This window comes from Leptosomus discolor, chromosome 1 (assembly GCF_034619465.1).
Source record: "Leptosomus discolor isolate bLepDis1 chromosome 1, bLepDis1.hap2, whole genome shotgun sequence".
NCBI lineage: Eukaryota > Metazoa > Chordata > Aves > Leptosomiformes > Leptosomidae > Leptosomus > Leptosomus discolor.
Window position 1 is genome coordinate 33,487,092 of NC_141391.1, and position 24,529 is coordinate 33,511,620.

At 38.1% G+C, this 24,529-nt stretch overlaps 1 protein-coding gene across 1 annotated transcript; it reads right to left on the minus strand.

Moving 5' to 3' along the window:
* Positions 1–285: 285 nt before the first annotated feature.
* DNAJC15 (DnaJ heat shock protein family (Hsp40) member C15) lies at positions 286–24,529 on the minus strand. The gene is made up of 6 exons (XM_086476572.1): positions 24,380–24,529; positions 17,305–17,356; positions 15,353–15,426; positions 8,490–8,566; positions 3,865–3,935; positions 286–675 (listed from the first exon to the last, which is right to left on the minus strand). The coding sequence occupies exons 1-6, from the start codon at positions 24,479–24,481 to the stop codon at positions 605–607; spliced, it is 447 nt and encodes a 148-aa protein (XP_086332698.1). The 5' UTR covers positions 24,482–24,529; the 3' UTR covers positions 286–604.

Below are 24,529 nucleotides of genomic sequence, written 5' to 3' on the forward strand. Positions count from 1 at the left end.
TGTTAGTCATTTTGTTCCAAGTCGCACCTCTCAAACTGCACTCACGAACAAACCCTACTATTGCACAAATGAAGAGATTCAAGTGTAAGGTGACGCTGAAAACTTGTCATATGGGGTCTGCCATACTTCCTGTGACTCAATACAATTGTCATAGATTTTCTGGCAACGGTCAAGTCTTCAACAATGAAGAAAAAACCCTTCTATCTAGGACCATTTTTTAAATTCTAGAAAGCTCCAGAAGTTTAATGAAAGAAGCAACTATTGAAGAAAAACACAGTAAGAGAATATTTTCAAAGATTGTAATGGATCGTAATTCAGTAAAAATACACTAAAATTGAGACACAGAATTGTAGAATACCTCAAGTGGGAAGGGACCCATAAGGATCATCAAGTCCAACTCCTGGCTCCTCGCAGGAGCGTAACTGTACATAACTTTACATAACTGTAAAAGATTTCAGTTTTGTTTTACATAATCTTAAAATTTTAATTACGACAATAAATAGGAACAATCAATGCAGGGTTAAGAAACTGTGCGGAGCAAGTCGATATGAAAGCTGCTGCACAACATATCTGCTGAATCTCCTATGACCCAACGCTTCGGATTTCAGTTTTTGGCACCGGATTCCAACAAGTCCTTTGCTTCATTTATTTTTGTTGCTAAGTAAGGTGATCCACCTGAGAAGAAAGAGGGGAAAGGAATACCATTTACATGTCAGCATTAACTACCAAGCTACTTCACTTGCAGCATCCCCTTATTAGTCACTTTTATTATTAGCTCCTCCTTCCTAAACAGATCCTTTTCATACAACTGCTTAAAAATGACATTGATAGAAGGAAACTAATTCATAAGTAAACATGAGAAATGTAATCAAAACTGAAGTCACTGAAGAGTGTCACTGAACAATTTGTCTCAGAAAGACGACTGAAATCTGAAATCACTTTACATGGGTGTGATTTAGACTTGCAGTGCAATGCTGCTGCAAATGTATGCAAGGTCAGCTGTCTTGAACATTCATCCAAAGCTAATAGCTATTATTTCCACTCACTCCAAAAACTAAGAGGTAAAATAATTTTGACAAAGAATCACTAAGTGCGTGCACATGCACACACCCCCACCCCAAGCCTCTCCTGTGCTAGATGCCCAGAATTACCAGCCAGAAACGATCACATTAAAGCTATTTAAACATGGTACGCCTTCTAACTTCTAGTCCTGAACACTGTCATTGCTTTACGCTCCATCTAGCAATCTGATTACAGTTCAGTGGTCTTTTTGTGTTTGTTTTTTTTTTTTTACTCTCCCCTTGAGTGCCAACCATCTGCCTACAGTCACCAAAAAGAACATTACAAGGTCTATATCAGTAACTTTCCACTTACTATAACACACCTAGATTTTTTTAATTTTTTTTTTTTTTTACACGAAAATGTGATTCCAGCAGTACTTTTCCAACAGCCTTTTCCAAGGCATCTGTTTAATCCTATTTTTTCATTCATCATTTCATTCATTCTATTCATCAGAAAAGATAATGACAGAAGAAACATGCAGAACCAGTTGCAGACATGTAAATAAAAAGGCAAGGTTTGCTTAAAGTCTTCTTTCAGACATTCCTGCAGGAATCCAAATCATTATAAAAGTCATTTCAGGGTGAAATAAAACAACAAGGAAAAATAAAAGGAGTTCTCTTGTTCATGTTTTCGTTTTGTTTGAATGCAGCCCTAATAGTTAAGACACACTGGAGGGAAGTGAGGCAGGGGAAGAGTAGAGAATTGGCTACTGGAATTTTTTTTTTTTTTTTTTTTTTTTTAAACAATTGGCTTTTTATCCAGGAATAGGACTTACTACATTGAGTATTGCTTCTTTCAAAGAGTAGACAAGAGGATCAAACAAACAGTAAAGACAAAAAACTGCAATAAACAATGTGTTCCAAGTAATTTTTAAATGTGCATTGATTTTCTACACGTCTAGAGTGCAGGATCTTAAAGTAAATTCAAATCTGCTGGAAGTGTTTTCACTACATTTACATCCCTAAGTGCCATATTAATTTTGTAGCCCTCCAATGACAGAAAATTCAATCTCAGATTGCCTAAGTGTTTGTTTATAATTAGGGCAAGTCATAGTATCATAGAAGTCCAAAAGGCTTCTCTCTTCCTCTTTTTCTGTGAGCAAATATCCTTTCATAAAACTAGTAACTGATAAATTAACATACAATGTATCAATACAAAAACAATTTAAAACTGAACTGTAAAGGTTAATAAGCAACCATTTCAGTAGTGCTCACCGTGGATGGTACTACACAAACTTCCATAGCTTTCTTATTTATTTATTTCTAGTAATTCTCTCTTCAACATTTTGGATCTCAGATAACATATGGAACTTTAAAAATCTGTTACTATTGCCCCTTCCTGTATCACCTCCAGCTGGTAAAATATTATTTTAAAATTACGTTCTAATGTTGAATATTCATTTTAAAAGCACATCTGTGCTACCCACAGCCAGAAGAAATCAAGAGATATATATATACAATCAAACGAGCCTCTCTGTGATGCCACATGTTCAAGATTACTCCAGGCCCTCACTCTGCAGCTGAAGACATTACACAAGATTTTTTTTTTTTTCTACGGCCATGCCAGAAGAGCTGCAGGGGCAGCACAGAGGCACAAATCCCTTCAACTGGTGTTCCTACTGAGAAAATGCTCCATCTTAATAGCACAAGGGAGGGCTCACTACATCCATCCAAACCTACACTCTGCCCAGCTGCAGGTGCACTACAGCTGTAAGAGTGGGTCGTTAAAACCTACTATCTTTGTAAAGGGAACTGCCTCTTTAGGCCTACTCGGCATCCACATGGAGATTCACAGTTCTGGCTCATATCTTTAAGTAATGCTACAATAAACTGAGAAGTTCATTATCAAAAATTTTTGACCTAATTATATATATACACTCTAGTGGTTAAGAGGCCTCTGACCACCACAATATATTAGAAATGGAGAAAATAATTTCTTTTCTATGTCTCTGCAGCTTATACGTCATAAAAAGTGTAAAAAAAGAATGAAAGTGTGCCATCGGATAAGCAGGACAACTTTAGAATTAAACTGAGATGTGAAGGCAGCAAAGAAAAGCATTGACTAAACACTTCCCATGGCCAGTAGTCACAAAATTTTTTTCATTTTCTTAAAACGGGGTGCTGGCAGGGAGCCCTGTAATTCTGTCAAAAAGATATAAAAACCCTCCGATTTCCCCTTTTGACTTCTGAAATACAGCACAACTCTTCACCATCTGTTATTTTAAAGTAGAAACAGCAATGAACATATGGGCTTTCTTTCTCAACCAGCTGTAGTGTAGTTAAAGTTATAATAATAGCCTTTCTGTAAGATAAATTTACATTAAAAACCTGGCCAGTAAAGCAACAGTGCTCAGTTTTACATTTTTTCCAAGTGAATTCCAGGAAGTCTGAAATTCATCAATGATGTTCTTGGTGACTGTAGAACACTTCCCCACAGAAATTTACTTTCATACATGTGACTGGTCCATCTCAGTTCAAAACAGGAATGTCAGTTTAATGTAAAAATGTTACAGCTGGTTTTTTATTTTTGATTTTTTTTTTTAAAGTGTGGAAGGCTGGTCCCTGAGCTCCTAGTTTTAACTGAAGTAGCACAACTATGGAAAACAACATTAAAGAACAATGGGTAAAACCGTGGTTCATAAAGCCTAGTTTATCTGAGAGAAGACACACAGAAGCTAAAGTCTATAAATAAAAAACAAATGTTTGCACTCGGTGTAGTTATTTACGCAATCAGTAAACTTAAAAGATCACATTTAAGCCTCTTTCTTTCCAGCTCCGGTTAAGAAAAGTGGTAGTTATTTACCTTTATCAGGATGATTCAAAATCATGATTCTTCTATGGGCTGTTCTGATTTTGGCCTTGCCAGCAGAAGGACTGCAAAAATAAATTGAAGTGTTCACCATAAATGCCACTGCACTCAAGCTATAAATTAACAGTTTATACTGGCTTCAAAAATAATTAAAACTTGAGATTTTCACCATCTTGTGGACAAAACATAAAATTGCATCTCTGAGGAAGTAACAATAACAAAGGCATGTAAAACACACCGAGAAGGACATTTTTAAAAAGCTTGTGTATTTGACACATACAAATATCCTTCAGGTTTTTTTTTAAATAAGTGGATGTATTGTGTTTTAAAAAAAAACAATTTCGGAAAAAAAAAAAAGGAAAAAAACTGGTAGCTGTAGGGTGTATCTAGTTGGTTATTCTTATCACTAAATGCAGAAAACACATTTTTTCCTCCTAGAAAATAAGTAGTTACATGACCACTGACAAAACAACAAATATTTAATATTATCACATTTTGTTCTCCTGTAAATATTTTTATAGCTGCTATAAATAATTCTTTCTGCTGGGACCTAAAAAAACCCCTCTGTATTTGTTATTTTTACAAAGCTGTTCAATGTGTTACATTCAGGGACACGCTGATTTACAAGTGCTACATAATGCTGTTTCCTTCAGTGACAGATACTTAAAATATGTACTTGGCCCAAATTAAATATGTACCTTAACAGACAAATAACCACTTATGGATGCAGTATGCCAACACAGTAACGCTATCGTATGCAAAAGGACAGTTTGAATGGTTTAGTTTTTCATAATTTGTTAGCATGCACAAATGAAGCAGTATTTTCCACTTCAGGTGACTTCTTAATCAGTGATGATTCAATTAATTAATCTTTTTGTAGATACAGTTTGAATGCAAGGTATCAGCCTAACTACATTCCTGAGGTAAACAACCTGTAATTCTTTTTCTGTCACAGGGAAATTAGGGTATGTTGAAAAAATAGTTCATAGAACTGCATTAAAAAAAAAAAAAAAAAAAAGAATACTTCAATGGAACAGCAAGTAACCCAGAAAATAAAAATTAAAGGGTGAAAGGCCTTGAACTATATAAATACAAAAATGAACAAATTTCTAATCAGACAGTTAAAAATAACAATGACCTATATTTTTATCTGTAAAGCTGTTGTATAATAATAAAAAGGTAAGTTGATAATACCACATTTAGAAATTCAGATGGCCAAAGCATAACTGTGGAAAAACTGCAGCTGATATTATGGACAATAGTGAAGTTCTGCTCCAAGAAGTAACTGTGAAAACGGTGTTTTACATCAAATTCGCTTAGTTTATGAGACGTTGCTTATCCCACAGTCAGACTGGTCTCTAAACAGTCTTAATCACTATCAAAAAAGCCCTTTAATGTCAAAATCACTTTTTCATTGAACTGGTACAGACTCACAACCTGAGTCACACCAACGTCATGCTGCCTTCTACCATCACCAGCTGGCTGAGAAGTCTGTCACCCTAGTGGGAACAGTCGGTACGGTAGAGGGCAGGGCTGACATTCAGGGGGACCTGGAGAGGCTGCAGGAATGGGGTGACAGGAACCCTTCAGAAAATTCCACAAGGACAGACGCAAAGCCCGGCACCTGGGAAGGAAGAGCCCCTCCCAGTGCTACAGGCTGGGGAGCAGCTCTGCTGAAAGGGACCCGGGGCACAGCCAGAACAGCAGCCCGCAGCGTGTCCCGGCAGCAGCCTCCCGGGCTGTACGAACGGAGCACGGTCGCCAGGTTGACAGAAGCAGCTCTTCTTCTCGGCCAACCACATCTAGCTGCTGCATCCCGTTCTGGGACCTCTGCACCGGAAAGACATTGGCCAACCATAGCAGGTCCAGCAAAGGCCACCACAGTGGTTGGGGCTGGAGCACTTGCCCTCTGAGGAGAGGCCAAGGGAGTGGGGCTCGTTCAGCCTGGCGAAGAGAGGGCTGCTGGGGGGCCTCACAGCAGCCCCCCAGCATCTACAGCAGGGAAGTCACAAAGAACATGGGTCCAGGCTCTCCACAGTCATGCATGGTGGGAGGCTGAGAGAGAATGGGCACCATCGAAAAGGGAGGTGCGGGCTGGCCGTAATACTTTTTCAGCCCAAAGACAGTCCAGCAGTGACACAGGTTGCCCAGAGAGGATGTGCATTCTCCACCTTTGGGACTCCTTCAAGACCCACTGGATACAGTCCTGAGCAACCTGCTCTGACTCCACTGGTGGCTCTGTTTTGCGCAGCAGGTACAACTAGAGACCTCTTGAGGTCCCTTCCAACTTGAGTTGTCTTATGATCATATGATATATCTGTGCAGTAAGCTGTGTTTAAAAATAAACTAAATTTAGGAAAAAAACCAAAGCCACAACGATTAAACCTTAAATACATTTGTGTCTGTACATTTAAACAATGTACTATATTTTTTTAAAGTAACAGCATAATATTTTTTGTTATATCATTTATTTTTAAGAATGATTACAACATTTTTAACTGATGCATATATGTTTTGTACACTAACAAACAAACATTTCCTATGGGAAGAAAAAGTATGCATCTTGTTTCAGAGAGGAAATGGTGCAATACAGAAAATTTTAATCATTTTTATCTAGAAATTTAACTTACGATTTTTCAGACACACTTTCTAACTTCAGATTTCAGCATTAGGGATTTGATAGTTGTAAACCATTATACTTAAGACAGCTATATTTTGCTAGCATCTATTTTGTCTGATATTTGGAAAACATTCCTAACTTTTCTACCTCCCATGTCATCTCAGACATTCCCCCCATCTCTCCCATCAGCAGTTCCTTCTGCAGAGTACATAGTTGACAATATTATTGCTAAGTTTATACTGAATTTCAATAACCAGTGCTGCTTCGTAACAACTAACGCAAGAACACTAGGACTTAAAATGAGTCAATATTTCCCATACAGTCCTTTGTAGCTCTGGCTACCTTTTACATAGTTCAAATACAAATAATGCACATGTGTATTTCTACCAAAACCCCTGCAATCTTACAAGATGGTTATTAGAGAATAACATTTGGAATGTGTAACGGGCTAACAGATTTGAAATTTAAAAGCTACCATTAAATGCTTACCTTTGTCATGGCTTGTAATTATTTATTTATTCTGCCCACACATACTCAGCACTTGAAATAATGAAGAAAGTCTCTGTCTCAAAATTTAATATGACTTGGAAGTGATGACACAGAGGACAAGTGTCACAATAATAAGAACAGGGCCTAGACAGATCTAGTTTCTGCATACTCGGACATTTTCCTAACACTTTAAAACTCACTTGCCTTTTTTTTTGGTGGCATTTTTATGTACATATAATACAGTAAGCAATATGTTGGTCATGCTTCTACACAATTAGTCTCAATCCTTTAAACATTAAGAACCTTTCTCAAATCTTGATTAAGTCTTGATATTTGCAAGACGCGGTCCAAACATAACAAGTCATGTCACTGTTCCCAGTACAGACTCAAGCTATTAAAATTAAAAATTAAAGGGGACTGATTTCAGATGTGACAAAACTCCAGACATGTACATCAGCAGCGTTCAGGCTCGGCACTGCCACTGGAAACACACTTTAATGAGCTGCCTTGTGCTACTCTGGAATCACTGAGTTTGCCCTTATAAAGGGAAAATGTTAATGTATTATCAAACTTAAAGGCCAAAGGAAATCTTTCTGAAAAGCATTCCTATAAATCTCTTCTTCAGTGTGCAAGCATGAAATATTTCAAATGTTTTATTTTACAATTTCTTAAAATGAATGCTAATTCTGCATAATTTCCATTATGTTAGCAGTAAACACAAATAGCACACTGAACAAGATTTTAAATCCCAGTTTTCACCATCTGAAATAATTTCTTCTGGGGATAATTAAAACCATCCTCCTTTTTTTTTTTTTTAATCTTAAAATTCAGAACTGATCTAAACCATAAATAAGTCTACTACCTAAGGTCAGATCTGTTCCTCTTATCTGGAAAGCCCTCAAACTCACTGCCTGCTTTACAGAGAACACTAAGGTGTGTCTACCATTGGCCATCCAAATGTTTTGGAAAAAATCCACTGAAAAATCCATTGAATACTCAGCCTGGAAATTATTTCCCAAACCTAATCTAAATAAGTCTCTCCAAGTATTTTTGTTCAGAGTATGCTGCAACTTTTTAAATCCAAACAAGTCAGAGTGGAGAAAGAAAACAATACTACTACTGACTTGTGAAAAAAATGAGCAAAATTGATTTGTTTTCCTCATTTATTAATATAATCTACAATATTACTTATCTCAAGGGGTTTCCGGAGTCCAGACCATGTGATCACACTAATTAGCACAGTATGTGCTATTCTGATTATTTCTACAGCACCAATTCTCCACTGCAATATGTTACTGTGCCTTCAAGCCAAACACAAGTCGCATGTTTTATTAGCATTTTATTGTTTGCTTTTTATCTTAAGCAGAATATTAGAATGGTCTATAAGCCATTAGGAGTCTTTTAAAAAAAAGTTACGATTTTGGCATGAGTATTCCACATTCTCACAACATGCATCTTCTTCATTCAAAATTTCTTACCAAACAAAAACATATTAATGCAACACACCTACCTTATACCTAAAATAAGACTAGCTTCTCGCCTACTCATTTTCTGTTCAAATCCTCCTTTATAGTATGATGAAAGACTCTAAAAAGAAGAAGGGGAAAAGAAGCAATAATTAGTTTCATGTACAAGGTGCCAGGACCTAAATTGTATGTATATGACCTCATTCAGAGCATTACATTCATCTATAATTTATTTTGAGGGCATGGAATAACTATAAAACAGACAATATGAAAGGACTTCTCCTGAGTGTTAACACATACAAAAAATGACTTAAAAGTAACTAGCTGTGTTTTAACAATCTTCTACTGCTAATGAGAGATATTAATAGCTACAACCATTAAAATCCTGCCTTCTGGCAAAAGACTCCAAAATGAAAGTACATACGAGCATAGAGTGGTACAGTGTGTGTGTTGGGGAGGGAAAAGGGGAAACCTGTTTAGAACATCTTTGGTACCACCACAATGGAAAATGGCAAAAGTCACAACACTGTGGCATCCAAGGAATTATGGACGATCACTCAAGTCTACAAAGAAAGTAGGAGTGTAAGAACAGATAAATATAATATACTGATGAAGAGTCAATATGCTTTCTCACATGAAGGAACATTACTTTTAAAAAAATATATCAAGAGTTCTTTGAATGAACCCTGAAAAATAAACAAAAACAAACAAACAAAAAGGCTTAGCATAAGCCACAATCTCTATTTCAGGAAATCATTGAGCTGGAAACACTGGAAAGTAGCAGAGTATATGAGGAAATCCTAAGCAACTTTTGGATTTTCATCCTTCCCTAGACACCAATGACTGACGACAACTAGATACAGCATCTGGGGTCAGTTTTTTTAAACTCATTGGCATGTGAGACTTTAGCCACTGTTTTAAGAAGTGGGGAAAACACACAAGTGGGAAAAGAACACTAAAAAGAAGGAGACAGAGATGAGAGTAAATCATTACAACAATTAACTCATAGGGAATGGGCTGAAAGTATATTTGTCAATGATAAATATATTTTAAATTAAAAAAAAAAAATGAACCACCACTGAGGGTTAGCAGTGATCTCTCTAAGATTTAGGGACTAGCCCATTGCTACACAAATAATAGTCTAAGCTAAACAAGTCCCAGAGGCAGGAGATGTAGCTCCAAGACAGCCTGCCTTTGGGAACTGGCACACAGAAATTGCTCAACAAGACTGAAGGTTTTTCCTCAATGCAAAACCTATCAACTGGGGAAAAATAAGCTTATTTTGCTGCTATCAAAGGGGAAGTCTGGCCTGAGAGCAGAGATTGCTTTTAAGTGTTCCTTTTACCCCCCCAAGTAAAAATGTGCCTGGCCCTTAATAAAACACTTCTCACAAGATATATATCCATTCCTATTCAGTCAGTGAGAATTTAGCCCTATGTTTACACAACCTCTCTCTTATGTAATTTCAAAAGCATTAAAGCTTTCAAGGGTTCTGTCTATGATATCTAAACAACCCCTTTAATTACGCTTAGGAGATACATTCACCCAAAAGCGTGGTTCAGAAACGCTTTGCCTATTGCTACCACAAAGTCTCACACAGCCACAGAAAAGATTTTTTTGTTATGCTGCTATGACCTGAAACTAATTTTATCTTTCTTCTTCCCACTGCAAACCATATATGAAATAACCACCACTTTAACACTACAGGTATCAAAGCTGAAGCAACTGTGGATGTGTCACGCCTACAACAAAAATCTGTTGAGGAACCGCTGCTACAGCTACAGGGTAACACAAAACAGGTCTCTAATAGCACATGCTGCCATTAGAGGTTGGAGTATGTAACACTAAGGGAACACACAGGGCTTCTCCAGTCCTCCGAGAGGAAACGATGCTAATGATTTAATGGCCACCAGATAACACCCTTGAGGAGTCAGAACTGCACAGAAATTTTCAATGATGCCAAACAATTATTACAGCCAGGAAAGAAAAGCACACTCTGACACCCTCTGAAAGATTTTTCCAGAGCTTCTCCCAAAGCAGCTTAGGTGCAGATGGATTTCTGAAAAGATTCATTCTTCTCTGCCCTTCAACTCTGGCATACAACCCTAATACAGGAAGACACTGGTTCACTATTCATGTAGAGAAGAGCAATATCTGAATTATCTCTAACATAGTTTGTCTCTGTTCTTGGTAGATTTAATCTAAAATACTATTTGAAATAAGAGAATAGGGAGGGATGGCTATAGGCTTAAATTCAGAAGTACTTTTTAAAGCCTACTTCCTTGACATTGTTCTAACCTCTGGAGGCCTTGATTCTGTTCACTTCCAAGAGGAGTGAAAAAAGAAATTCTGTTGTCTGTGTCCTTTGGCACATAAGCAAAAACAGTTTGTTGAATTGGTCATCATGAAAAAACATTTTCTTCTCAGAAATGAAGCACACAGAAAGAATAATCAATTCTTAATTCAAGAACTTTACCCTAAACAGAATTTAAAGCAAAAGGAAATCATACATAAAAGCCATTTTTCCCACTGGTTAGAATAAGGGGAAGAAACATCGAGTCTTCATTTTAGGAAATACCTTGGCAAATTTCTAGCCCCCTAACAAAACAACTTTTGCATGCTATTCCTATTAAGCATTTTTTTTCCTAGTTCTAAAGTCTACGTAATGGCTACAATGAAATGAAACAATACTCAAGGTATTCTTCTGTTTTGAGAACTCCTTGATGAGCAGTCAGTTCTAGACACTTCATTATTTATTAACCCTGGCTATTGCAAACAAATTCTGTACTGGAAAAATCATCGAAACGAGCTCTCCATTTCTTTGTACTATTTGGGGTGAGAGGAGTGGCTATCTTTTCATTTACTTCATTTCCTTGCATGTTGTTAGTGTTTAGCAACTTTGAAAACAAATTCTGCTTCCTCAAACGCTATTAATGGGGGGGGGCAGGGGGGAGCGGCAGGAGGGAAGAGACAGAAAATGGATGGACTTGCTCTTCAAACGTCTATTCACTCTTGAAAATTTTCACGAAAGCAGTGAGCTAAGAAAATCCAGTCTGATGACATGGAGTTGATATCCATGAAGATGACATCTTCAAGGTACTTTTCCTCGCACAGCACAGGGAAAGCATAATCACTGTTTTCATGACAGGTAAGAGATTCAGAACTCCATAACTGAGACCACCCATTATATTACCTGGAGTAGTGAATTCTTCTAAAAACTGTGCATTGTTCCACCATCAATATAGTCCTCCAATGCTAAAGAGGAAAACTCTTTAGAAGCTGTGTTATAATATAACCTACAACTTGCTAAGATCAACTTTAACTTCAGTTAGAAAAAAATTTATAATATAGACTGCAAATTGTATTATTCTCTGGAAATTTTATTTTCCATGAAGGACAAGCGAGATGTTTGCTACCCTTACCTATTAATTCAGAACTCTATGAATCTGAGCAGAATCAGATCCAATTAAGGGAAACACAGTGCAAAAATCTCTAATGAAGTACTATATAAGACACATTTTTCTTCCGGAACACAGAATTTTCAGGATTGTGGGAATTGAGTATTTTGACAGTTCATTTTGCCCAGAATTGCTCTATCTTCAACATCTTTTATCTATCTTTCAACCTTCAATATCATTGATTCAACAAAGAAAGGTAATGAGTGCTATTGAAATACTTTTTGTTATTTCACATTTTAAGGAAATATTAACATTATAGTTAACAGCATTAAGGTCGGTCTGAGGAAGAAAAGCCAAATGACTACTTAGCACTATGCACCTTCCACTGGCAACAGACTCTTGTCACTACACACAGAAATAAAAGTGTCACTGGCATTTGGAAACCAGTAACAAAACTAGGCTCAAACTGAAAAAGCATTTATCTGGAAATGAGTATTATGACTTGTCGTAAAGGGGAAATGACAATATTTCCTCCTATGTCTTTCTCCACTGGAAAAAAAAAAAAAAGATGGTAGAAAACTTCAGGACTAAATTACAGCAGCATTTACACTTCATATTTAAATACATATTAACTGCTGTATGTTAAATGAGAGGTAGAAATTCAGAATAAAACATAACACTTTTACTTGCCTTTACTTCCTATTTTTGACTAAAAGATGAGTGCAGCTGTTGACTGTACATGTTATTTAGGTAAGTAAATAGAAAGTGTCAAATACTCCCGATACAGCAAGCAGGCACTTTAAATGATCGCTTCGTAATTGCTCAACTTGGCCTTACTGAAGTCAAATTTACTAGTGAGCAGGAAGAAAGGATAAACAGCATCTGGATTACCTTGTGCGACTGCAACCAACATGAACTGTGATTTCTATTGCAAACGAGAGGGGGGGAGGGGACAATTGCAAATGGAAGGAAGAAGAGTGGGGGCTTACAGAGAGAACAAGCTGGCTTTTAAATAGGCAGCTGCTTCACAGTCTATCAAAAAAGGAGGTGATGAGGGACAGAGTTTGATTCTAGAAAGGCAGAGCAATCACTGAAAATCACAGTGACCAAGTTAGGTGCCTCCAAACACCACAGGAAACCAGCAAAGTCACACTAAGCCTAGACACTAAGTGTCACATGAGAGGCTTTTTCTAGTAAGCGTAGGTAGAAGTACTAACTGCTTGATTTCTTTTGTCAGTATAGTTTAGTGGGCTATATGCTGTAAAGAAACATAAGTGATAATCCACAGATTATATTCAGCAGCTTCAAATTCCCCAAACAAAAACATGTAAAGCCACTAAAATAAGAAGTGTGGATGATAAACATTTACATAGGATCTTGGTACCTAATGTTTTCAAGAAAAATTATAAATAGGAAGTAATTGATTGTTAACGGGAAAAGAAAAAAACTTGGGAAAAATACAATCCAAGAAAGTAGTAGCTGTAGAGTAGTAAAGAACAAATAATCTTGGCTAAGAATTATACAAGGGTCTGAAAAATTGGACTATGATCGTATAAGAAAAATGACTACCCTCACAAATGTAAAGCTGACAAATACATACAGTTAATGGCAAAGAGGAAGAGTTTTTACTGTATTCAGCAGATTGCATCTTACACTGAAAACTTGTATTTTCAAGTTCAGAAATAGAACAGCAGAAGAGAGATACTCTTCTGGAAATCAACATACAATTCTGGGTTGTAAGGCGGGATGTGACGGCAGACAGAAGATACAGCTCCAGGGACTAGGATCACTGAGAATGCAGAAGCTCCTGGGTTGCTCTTTAAGGGTGTTCATGAATTCCGCAGGACTCTGAAAGTCACTGTGGTAAAAATGAGATAGGCCTGTAATGAGCTTGGCTCTGCCAGTATACCAGTATTGAGGGGTACAGGTTCCTAGGAACAGACACCTCTCTGCAGTAGCATGTCATATTTCAATGTGTTAAAAAGAGTCACTGCCTGCTTTCTTACGTGAACATGTCTGAATTTAGATTCCCTACCCCGTATCTATAAATGGATACAAGAAGAAATGCTGGAGTGAAACTGCTGGGGAGGGAGGGTGAAGACTGAAGCACTCCTTACGCTGAAGCCACATGTCCTTATTGCTAGCTACTTCTAGCAAGCCTGCAAGTCAGACTGTATCCATATCATGTGAAAGCAATTTAATTCACAGTACCTAAAGTCCCCTCTGCTGTTTTGGCAGGCTACTTGGGAATCTCTCAAAAAATTACTTTGAAAAGCAAAAATTAAAAAAAAGCTGTTGGTCTTACAACAGCAATGCAAAAGAGGGACAGAGAGCAAAAACTGATCCAGGAGCAACATTTCTGGCTGATACTCATTGCAATTAAGAGTAAGTGTGGACCAGCCCCAAGAAGACAGCCCATGTTTCGAGTCTTTCCCTCCCCAAGAAGCTTGCGTTGATCAAGCTTGCACCTTCAGCACATGAACACAAAGTACAGATGGTAAATGAATTTGGACCCTAACCTCTGTCTATATACTGTACACAGGCTCTGTGCTGGAACCAGCCTCACGTTAATAGGTACAATGCTAATGATCACTTCTTAAAAAAAAAAATAAAATCTACCTTTAATATATTTTTCAGGAAATAATGATCTACAACAGCTACTCCCTCAACACCCTTACCCATCAGCATCAAAAGGGGAATCTTATTCCTTCCACTCTAGATAAGTGTTCACAGACTATGAACTCTGAAAGAATACAGTGCCACAAGCAGACACCTACCTCATTTGGAATTACTTTAATCAAACTGGAATGGAACATATTTATTTATTTACCAAGGGACAGTATAGCCACTGAAACAAAAAGTAAATGCTCCCGAATATTCCCTTGCTGCTCTCACAACACTCTACCTCTTGACTTTTTACCTCATTATTACATTTTTAAATATGTAGGGGGAAAAAAAAAAAAAAAAAAAAAAAAAAAAAAGAAAAGCTTGGTTAAAAGTTCAAATTAGCTGGGGAAGAAAAAAAAAGACAACTCATGTGAACAAGAAAACAAGCTCCCCCATCTCTATGGCAACCTTTCCTAAAAGTTTATCGATTTGTCATCTTGATTTTCAACTGTATCTGAAAGAAAAATAACTAGGTTTTTTTCATTTTTAACTTCTTGAAATGAAACTGCATGTCATCACTTTCTAATCTCTAGGAATTAGCCGTTTTCTCACAAAGCACTTCAATAATTTATCATACGCTTACAAGCAGAGTTCTGAAACATGGAACATCACCAGGAAAATCAGAACTGTTTATCAAACTCACAAACATATTTTGACATAGCTTCATCCATGAGGATTTAAAATATATCAGATAATACACCAGAACACACAAAGTAAGGTGCACCCCTATCCTGGAAAGAAAATTATCTAAGTGGCACTTACGATTTTAACATAAAATGTCCCCTTGCTAAATATTTGATATATAAAATAATAATTTAGCCCAAAGTAACCTCTAAACTTACAGAAGTTGAAATCCTCTTTGCTGTCTCTGTAATTGCCTGCTCCAATGGTTTCCAAAGGTGGAAAGCATAACGACCTGAAAAAGTTTGAAGTTAAATGAAATTATAATCAACATTCACTTAAAAAAAAAAAAAAAAAGCTCCAGTTTATAGCAGAAAAAAATTTGGTTTTAAAAAAATAAATAAATCAAAATACTTCCATGTTAATCTTTTTCTCTCATTTATCTGCTGTACAGCACCACTGCACTTTACTGCTTTTCAAGATGTCCGCTCAACAGCCGTTTTTGGATCCTGCCTAGCCAAAATCCCACATTTTTTACATTTTTCAATCTTTATACTATTAGGGGAGGGAGGGGGAGAAATTTGGTATACTTCACCTAAAAACCCAGTCATGGACTGCAAAGATCCATTGTGTTTGCTCAGAAAATGAACACACTTCAGTGTAATAAATGAAGATATCTGCATTGTGAACTTTAAGGAAAAGTGCAGTATGAAACATTAGCTTTGGATCTACATAATTTATTAAATACTGTTCAAAGCTTATGTCTTCAAAAAAACAAATCTATGTACTACATGTGTCTTGCTGTGATGTTGTATGCTTAATCACACGTTTTGTAAGTCTTGCATTTTTTATTTCATTACAAAGGGAGGATCTTCTGGGATTCAGAGCCATTCAACTCCCCACCAGCAGTGAACATCTTACACCTAGGAAAGGCTAGAGGGAACTCTGTTAGACTGCGTTCTGAGAAGTACAAAGCAGGTCTATCAACTTCAGAATCAACATTTGTGCCGCGTTACTGGAGAATTTTCCCTGCAAGTCCCCTCTCCCCAATTATTGTTTTGATTAACTATTCATTAGCAACGTAACTTACTACTATACACAATGGAAAAACTTTTTATAAGGTGTGGCTCTGCTTCATTCAAATAGCATCTTGCTTTCATTCTTAAAATATGCATTGTGTCCATAGGTTATTTCAGTCACCTAAGCCTGTGCCTATGTTAAAACACAAGTTAAAACCACTGTTAAGAGTATCACTGCTGAAATGCTGTGATGTATTAATGTATTACCTCACCTTTTTCTTAATGCTTTCTGTTACCACTTTTGCTAACTGCCATTAACACTTCAGCTCAATCGTCAGAAGAAATTCTAAAAGCATTTCTCTTCTGCTTCCACACAAACACACAGATAAACCAGCTGCTTAACGGGTACACATCACCAAAGATCTTATCTTTCCTTCCCCTAATCAAAAAAATACAACTGTACCCTCCAAACACCTGCTGAAGTTTGGTTCAACTTCTTCATCTATTGCACCTATTCTTGGCGTACGCACTCGCACATAGCTGACCATGGTTGCTTTTATATCCTGAAAATAATGGAAATCAATTTGTGTATTTCAAAACCAGAACAGACCACAATTGTCTAGTCTGAGTAACTCAGAGTATAAACCATGTTAAACTCATGCCCTGTTCAGACTAGAACCTATTTTTCACAAGATACAGTCCAGATGCAATGTACCACGGGAACAGTTTAGTATGATAAATCACTGTGGCCACCAAAACCGTCTATTTTTCTCTATTTGAATTTCTCGAGCATCACCTTCACGTTGCAAGATCCTGTTGCACTCTTCTGTGCTAAGAGCCTCCACCTTGCAATCTGCTATTAAATAAACACAGTAAACTTTTCACATTACATTTTGCAGACAAAACGCAGATGGAAACTTTGAACTGCTGCCCATAAAATTCGTTTCTCCAGCTGTGACTTTTCGAAAAGAATTTTGGAAAATATGTCAAAGAACTCGAAGGGACAGGAACTATTACTGGACACAACTCTCCATAGCACTCTCAAGCAACCTTTCCACTTTCTGCTATTTATATTCATGAAAATTTCATTAACCCTTTTGGAAACAGCAGCTCACAACTGATAGTTCCGCACTCAGCTGGTTAATTTAGCTTACCTGCAAATGCAACAGTTGCAACACCAAGTCCAACTGCTATCATAGTTCTGGCCTAAAGCAGAAAAAGAGGAATCAGAAAAACATGTAGACTCTAATTTGAAATAAATGCACCTTTTACTTTAACAGAGAGTATTTCTGATGTCTGATATGGACATTTCATATATCACTTACAAGGAAGATAAAAGTAAGTTTTGTACTCAACAGCTGTGTACAGTTCAGTTCCATTAACCCACGCCAATGCACCAGATTTAACTTGGAACTACCCATTAGCAAATCGGCAAACAAACACTGACAAAGCAGCTCACAGTATGTAATGGTAAAGACACAAGGGAGACAACTATTCAGGATTACTTGAAATTATTTGTGCAGACTAGTTCAACAAAGTACATAACAGAAAGTATCTATTTATTACAAAAACACAAAGAGCTAAAAAAACCCAAATATTGTTTTGCAAAGTCCTTCACTGGGAATTTCATCATGACATTGCTTGAAAATGGTATTGGAAATGAACTTAAACACTACAGCCACAAATGTACGTTAGTGCCTTCTATCTTTCACGCTTTGACTCATGGAAGCCCCAATAAAGACATGAAGCCCCGTAACTTCTTTTCATTACTTAGTGTCCGTTGCTGGCTGGCTTCTATCTTATTGTAGAGATATCAGTAAACAGGCAAACTTCTGACAGATTTCAGTGTTCATCAACAGCTAAAATTCACTTTAAGTCCCACTAGGAACTTAAACTTAACTTTGTGTGGAACCAAACACACAAAAAGAGACTCAAACACCTGATTCAGGCAATAGTCACTCCTACCTTTTACTAACTCAAAGTCCCCAGATTAGGTGTATGTATTTTCCCACACAGTACTTGAAGAAAGTCGTGCATCTCAAGAAGGACAATAAAAAGTATCTCCATGTTGAAGAAGAAGCTGCTGAAAGATATGTAGTAAACCTTGAAAAAGGGACTGACGTCTCGCACGTTTACAGCATTCAAGAAGGGTAATGAGCATTTCAAGTGTTGGGGGCATCTCTCAACTTCTGAAAAGCCTACTGTAACCTTTGAGGCAAATGAAATAAAAGTCATCTGTGGCACTAACTGTCTTATCATACAATAGTTCAATAATGCCTTGAACTTTCCCCCAGGAAACGTGAGAAATCAGGTTAGGCTTGTTTAGCTTCAATTCAAAACATTACGGCAGTGAAAATCTTTTATCACCAGACTGACTCTCCGAAATACAAGTTATTTACACATTTATCCAGTAACTGGTTTATATATTTTCTACCAGTAAGCCTGACAGAAGGGCTTAAAGCCCAAATTTCAATGCAGATCCAGTTATTGGGGCACTCGCAGCCAAGCTGCCTTTGCTACCAAGTTTCCCAGGGCTAAAATTCTCTGTCTTTGATTGCACCCAATCTCATTTGTAGACAGAGATGGAGCAGGTGAAGAATTGCAAAACAACAGGTTCTAAAGCTTTGTAGAGCTGGCTTAGTAGGGGCTAGAACACAGGTCGACAACTTCCCCAGCCAACAGGCAGCTGTACAAGATGTGGGCACTGCCATCACACCCAGCAGCTCCCATGCCTTCGGTTCTGACAGCAAGTATCTGTGATTGCTGCCTGCAGTACTGAGCTCAGTACGGAAAAAACTGGTAGCTTGCTCTGAGCTCATCTAGAAGCAGCTTTATTCCTCTATATCTAGCTTCTGGATCCTATGCATTTTAACTAAGTACCTACCACCTCCCACCTACCTGGATGGGGCTATTCTAGCTATTTGTGTAACATAATACTGCAATTGCCTAGAGGTTTCTAGCGGAAAAAAAGAAACTCACTAAAACATACTGAAATGCAGCTCCAAAGTTAAGACTGGGCGAATTTCGTCCTTAAAAATCTGCCTGTCTATTCCATTTTAGTAACCTAACTCTTCCATTTCAGTCTAGTCTTCAGTCTCGATATTAGCATTCATTTCTGAATGTAAAAATAATGTAGTTTTATGTCTGTTGTTCCTTTCAGTTCCACAAAATTTCCCCTCATCTTTAGACCATGAAAAAGTATAAGTACGCTACCTAAAATGGTAGGAAATATAAAACAGTGAAGCATACAGTTCATCTCCTAACTGCACTAAAACTCTTTTCATTTCTTCTCACAAATTGGTTTTCCCAGGCTCTCAATATTCAAATCTTCTAAAAATTCTTCTAATTCCTCTATTTAGACGCTAACCAGAAACAGCAACAACATTTCTGAAAACATCATAACCCTATAGAAATTCTGTATTATTCTGGTCTGTGGTTGGTAACCACGGATTTATATTCAATAGAGAGACCCTCCTTGACTTGTTCATAGTGACAGCAAGAATCTTTTACTAAGTGGTTGCAATCAATTAAGAGCTCAACAATGTGTGAAACAGATCACACTAGCAAAAAAAAGAAAAGTTATTAGCTTGTGCTTGTCCAAATTAAGCTATTACTTGCTTTGCCACCAAAAAGGTGGTTTAAGTCAGCAGTTTACAACAAGGTATGCTGCCACTGGTAAGGCGTTAGCAGCAAATAACTCATCACAGGAAAGGCCATGCAGAGAGATGAGGCTAATAAATAATACCTGGACTCTGTCAGTTCAGTGCAGAAATAGCTGTTCTGGTTTGGGCTAAACCAGAACTAATTCTGTTTTAGTGCTTTTACTTTTCAGTTAAGTCTCTTCTAGGGAACCGCATTTTTGTTAGTGGCCCGTCCAGCCTCAAACCTCGACAACAGCCTAAGTGTTTTTGCACAGCAGTCTGGGAACACAACGTAGAGACCCCCAAGGGCTTTTGATAGTCAGCCATGTCCACTGGGATGCATTACTTCAATCTTGGTGGAAAGCTAGTGTTGCCTGGAAAACAGCAGGTAAAAGAGAAGCATGGCAGCAGCTCTAGAATAGGAGCAGTATGCAGTACTCACAGAAACATGAAGACAAGTCAGAAAACTAGGTAAAACCGATGGGAAGCTCAAGCCAGAGAAGCACGAAAGACTGTCCATGTTTTGAAGTGAGATACAACCACCAGAAAAGCTCAGAAATTTTGGGTTACAGTAACTCACTTTACTTGCATTATGAGCAGGTTAGAGAAGAGTTACTTGCCACACAGCAGCAAAGAAGTGATATCTTGTCACACCAAAGCACCTTGAATGTTTGTTACAGTGTGAACATATCTTAAATATACATGTGATAAAAACTGAATTTGAATCGACGTAAGAAAGATTGCATGGTTTTTCTTTTACCGACACAGCCTCTCTCACAAAATTAGTGGCAACTTCAAGTACCAACCAGTAAGTCCTTTAAGTCCAGCTTGACTCAGTTTCCTTTTCTACGCTCACTTAACTCAGTTATTTAGAAGAATAAGTCAAGGTTAGCCTGGTGCTGTGAAATGTAGAGTATAAAGTGCAAAGCTTTAATTAAATGCACTACTTTTGTGTCAATATTAAATTAAGGCAACTTACTATCACTGTGGAAGGGACAGGTCCATTTACAGCACACTAATACAACTACCACCACAACCATTTTTGGCTCCCATTGCTTGAAAATGCATTTTGTTTCAGACTCATAAAGGCTAAAAAAATAAATAAATACTTACTGAATTTCAATTATGACAGAATTGACCTCCCCCCCGCCTCTGAAAAAAGCCATTAAGGAATTTCTAAAATGTAGGTTTTAAATGAAAACATTCTGTTAAGATCCAAGAGGGAAAAATAAAGAAATACAAAATTAAAAAGTAACATCTGTCCCTTTTTTATTCAGTGAGTCAGCTCCCAAAGGTTAGTCATCAACCCTGTGCTATTCTGCTGATCTCAGTATTCTAATTTTACTATGTAGTTCAGTTTTCAGTAACAAACCCTCTTAGATAAAGGAAACAAATGAAACAAAATTTTGCTACATCTGCAAAACCTGATTTTTTTTTTTTAATTCTTTTCAGAATGTTGTATAAGAAAAACAAACATTGGAAAGGCAACTGCAAGACCTGACTTACCAAAGTGTTTGGCAACCAAAGAGGATAAACCATATTAATTAACATACAGTATGTTCAGAGGTATACATCATGTACCTGTTAGCATACAGAGATCTGTGGCCTAATCCTGTAATATCTTATTTTCCAACAGCCTTAATTTTTTAGCAGAAGAAAGAGGAAAGAATGAGATATTTTTCTTGCAGAATCATAATCTGCAGCGCTCTGGTAACTTGACCACACTCAAAAAATATAACAACTTCTGTAATTCTTAGCATTACAGCTTCTCCTTCTATGAAGTAGAAAAAAATTAAACTTATAACCAAAAGGAGAATTTCAAATGCATAATTTTAAAACTTCCACACAACACTATTACATCTGACTACAGGCTACAATAACAACCTTTATGAATGTTAAAATATACCTACTTGCATAGGATTGGGATTTTATACACTGGTTCTTCTACAACAATCAGTGAAAACACCCTTCTTGGTCAAATGAGAAATATTTTGCTCTTCTCACAACTAGCTTTTAGACACACCACAAGAGCTCTCCAGTCTTTTGCGTCAGAAACCTACTGTGTAACAGAATAAAAAGCACAGAGAAAATAATAATTTGTTCTGATGGGTCAGATGGCATTTTGTAATTAATCATGGATCAGCAAAATAGGAAGTATGTACTTACATTCAAATAAGTACACAAGTGTAAATTGCTTAACTAAAAACTTCATTATAAGAAGGTTTGGGTTTTTGGGAGGGAGGGCGGGGTTTGAAGTGCTATATGCCACCAAGCAGTAGGATACACAAGTATATTAGCCAAGTGTACAGAAATATTTCTGAAACTACATTTTCCCTTAAACAAAAATTCTTGACTTGAAATAAATGATTGTTTTGTATGGAAACTACAATAAGGCTTCAATTCCTCAGAACAGTGGCCACAGCTTATTGGAAGACTGTTTCAATCTAACCACCTAATTAACTCTATATGGAGCCAGAGACATTTTGAAGTGGGATTATATTATAAACTATCTGCAACAGATTTGATTTCATAATCTAATGTTTTCCTTCCAGTCTTACCTTCCTATGAAACTTAATTTGTTTTCCAACAGAGAATTAAAAGTAATTTCAGCTAGATGCTGTTCTCCATACTCATCCAATTCTCATATCAATTTGTGTCTTTTATTTTATAGTAACTTTTTTGGTTTATACATAAAGCTGTGCCTAAAGTTTCTGACAGTTTTTCATAGGAAATGGTACCAGAGCAACAGATTCACTAACAGAAGCATTACCGTAAGGTATACAAATCAATCTTCTTATGTATTAAACAGCGTTTTGCTGGTATCTTTGAGAACAGACTCCTTATGCTTCTACTGGTGCTCTTCTATTGCTCCAAACTCCAAATGCTTTTGTAGAACAACTACAAGAGTAAAAGTGACCGTGATCAAGTGACTTCAGCTAACAACCTAGACAACTCACAACCAAGACTCAGCGTAGGATATTCAACAGAGCTCTTTCAGCCCTGTGAGATGGATGCTGCTGTTAGACTTTGCTTCTCCTACTACTCCTTCTTTCCACTGTGGCAAGGATGACTCATTAACCCTACAGGGCATCAGAGGAAAGGATGCACAGCACTACAGTTGATCTTGGTATTCCTCCGTAGCAAAATTTTAGAATTTGTTTATATACAACTTGACGTCCTGAATTCTTTAGCCGGGAATGCAGTAAGTACGGATAACAGCCTTTCTTCCACTATCTACATAACATCATCCAGAGAAACTCTGAAATAGCTTCTACTGCCAACTGTATGCTAAGTTTACAACGTATACATGCCTGAAAACCACTGCATTCTCCACTGAAAGGCCTAGCTAAAGAATAAATCTCAATAGAAAATTGCAGCAGTCCAGATTCTAGTCTTCTAAAGACTTAGCCTCAGCCTCTGGACCTTAGTAAGATAAGATGACCCAAAGACTGCACAAAATTCACTAGGAATTTCCCTGCTAGCATTCCACAAGGAGAGTACATGGACGTGACAATAATGAGTTTCAGAGTCAGCTTCTTAAGATTACATAGCTTGCTGGTAAATACACAGAAAGACTCTCTCTCCTGAGGAAAAAAAGCCCTAGACTGTAGTAACAATGAATAAATACAGAACTATGATTTTTAAAATTGTATTTAAAAAAAAAAAAGATTGTAGAGACAACAACATGCACACAATAAAGGCAAATACATCTTTAAAGTAATTTTAAAAAAATGTGAAAACTTTCACTATCCAGTGCTATAAGCAGTGATCTATGTATTTTTTCCAATTCTCCATCCTTTTCCAAAAGGAACTCACTGTCCCATGAAATAGTTGAAGCGATGAGAACGGAAGAGAAGGATGAGGTTCCAGCACCCTTCCCTCTAGGTCATGGTGCAGCAAAGGAAACGGTGGAGGCATTTTGCTTCTGCTCCAGACCCACTCAGCCTCTCCCAAATACAAGTTACAAAATACCAGGTGAAAATTACTTTTGTCAAACAGAGCTCTACAAAACCAGTAACGCTCAGTCATACAACTTACACAATATGTGAAAATACCACCGGTATCACCTCTTTGCGTCAAGGGAACAAAACTTGGGGCCTTGCTTGCTCACGCCCGTGAACGTTAGAGCATCGCAGCGCTTCAGGCAGGGGCTGCAGCGCTCCCGGGCACCCCATGGCGGCCACGCTCGGCCTGAGGCGGGGGGCACAAGCCTTCTCACCCTGGGCACCACCGAACTCCCTGCCCCCCGCAGCCCCCCGCCCCCGACCCGCCGCCCCGGTGCTCACACACGTTACCCCGCGGGCGTGTGAAACCCCTGGGCCGAGAAGCAGGGCAGGTGCCGGCCTCACGGCTCGGGGAGGGGGGATCTGGGGGGAGCCCAACCGCCGGGTGGGCCCGCGGAGAGCACCCCTCGGCGGCACCGGGCCGAGGGGGAGCAGCGACTCCCGCCGCGGCTCTGCAGGTTGAAGAAGAGGAAGAGGAGGAGGAAGAGGAGGAGGGGCAGCACCAGCTGTTGCCCTCCCCTCTCCTCTCCTGGGCCGCCACTCGCGGGGTGCGCTGCCTGCCCGCCCCCCCTCAGCGCGCTCACCAGCCCGCGGTCCAGCTCGGCTTGGCCCTTGCCGGCGCCCGTAGGGACCCTGGCGTACTCAGCATAGCGCAGGCCCTCGGAGGAGGCGGCGGCTCCTTCCATGACAGAGAGGAGGAGGGGAAAGCGCTACGGGCCGGCCAGAGGGACAAA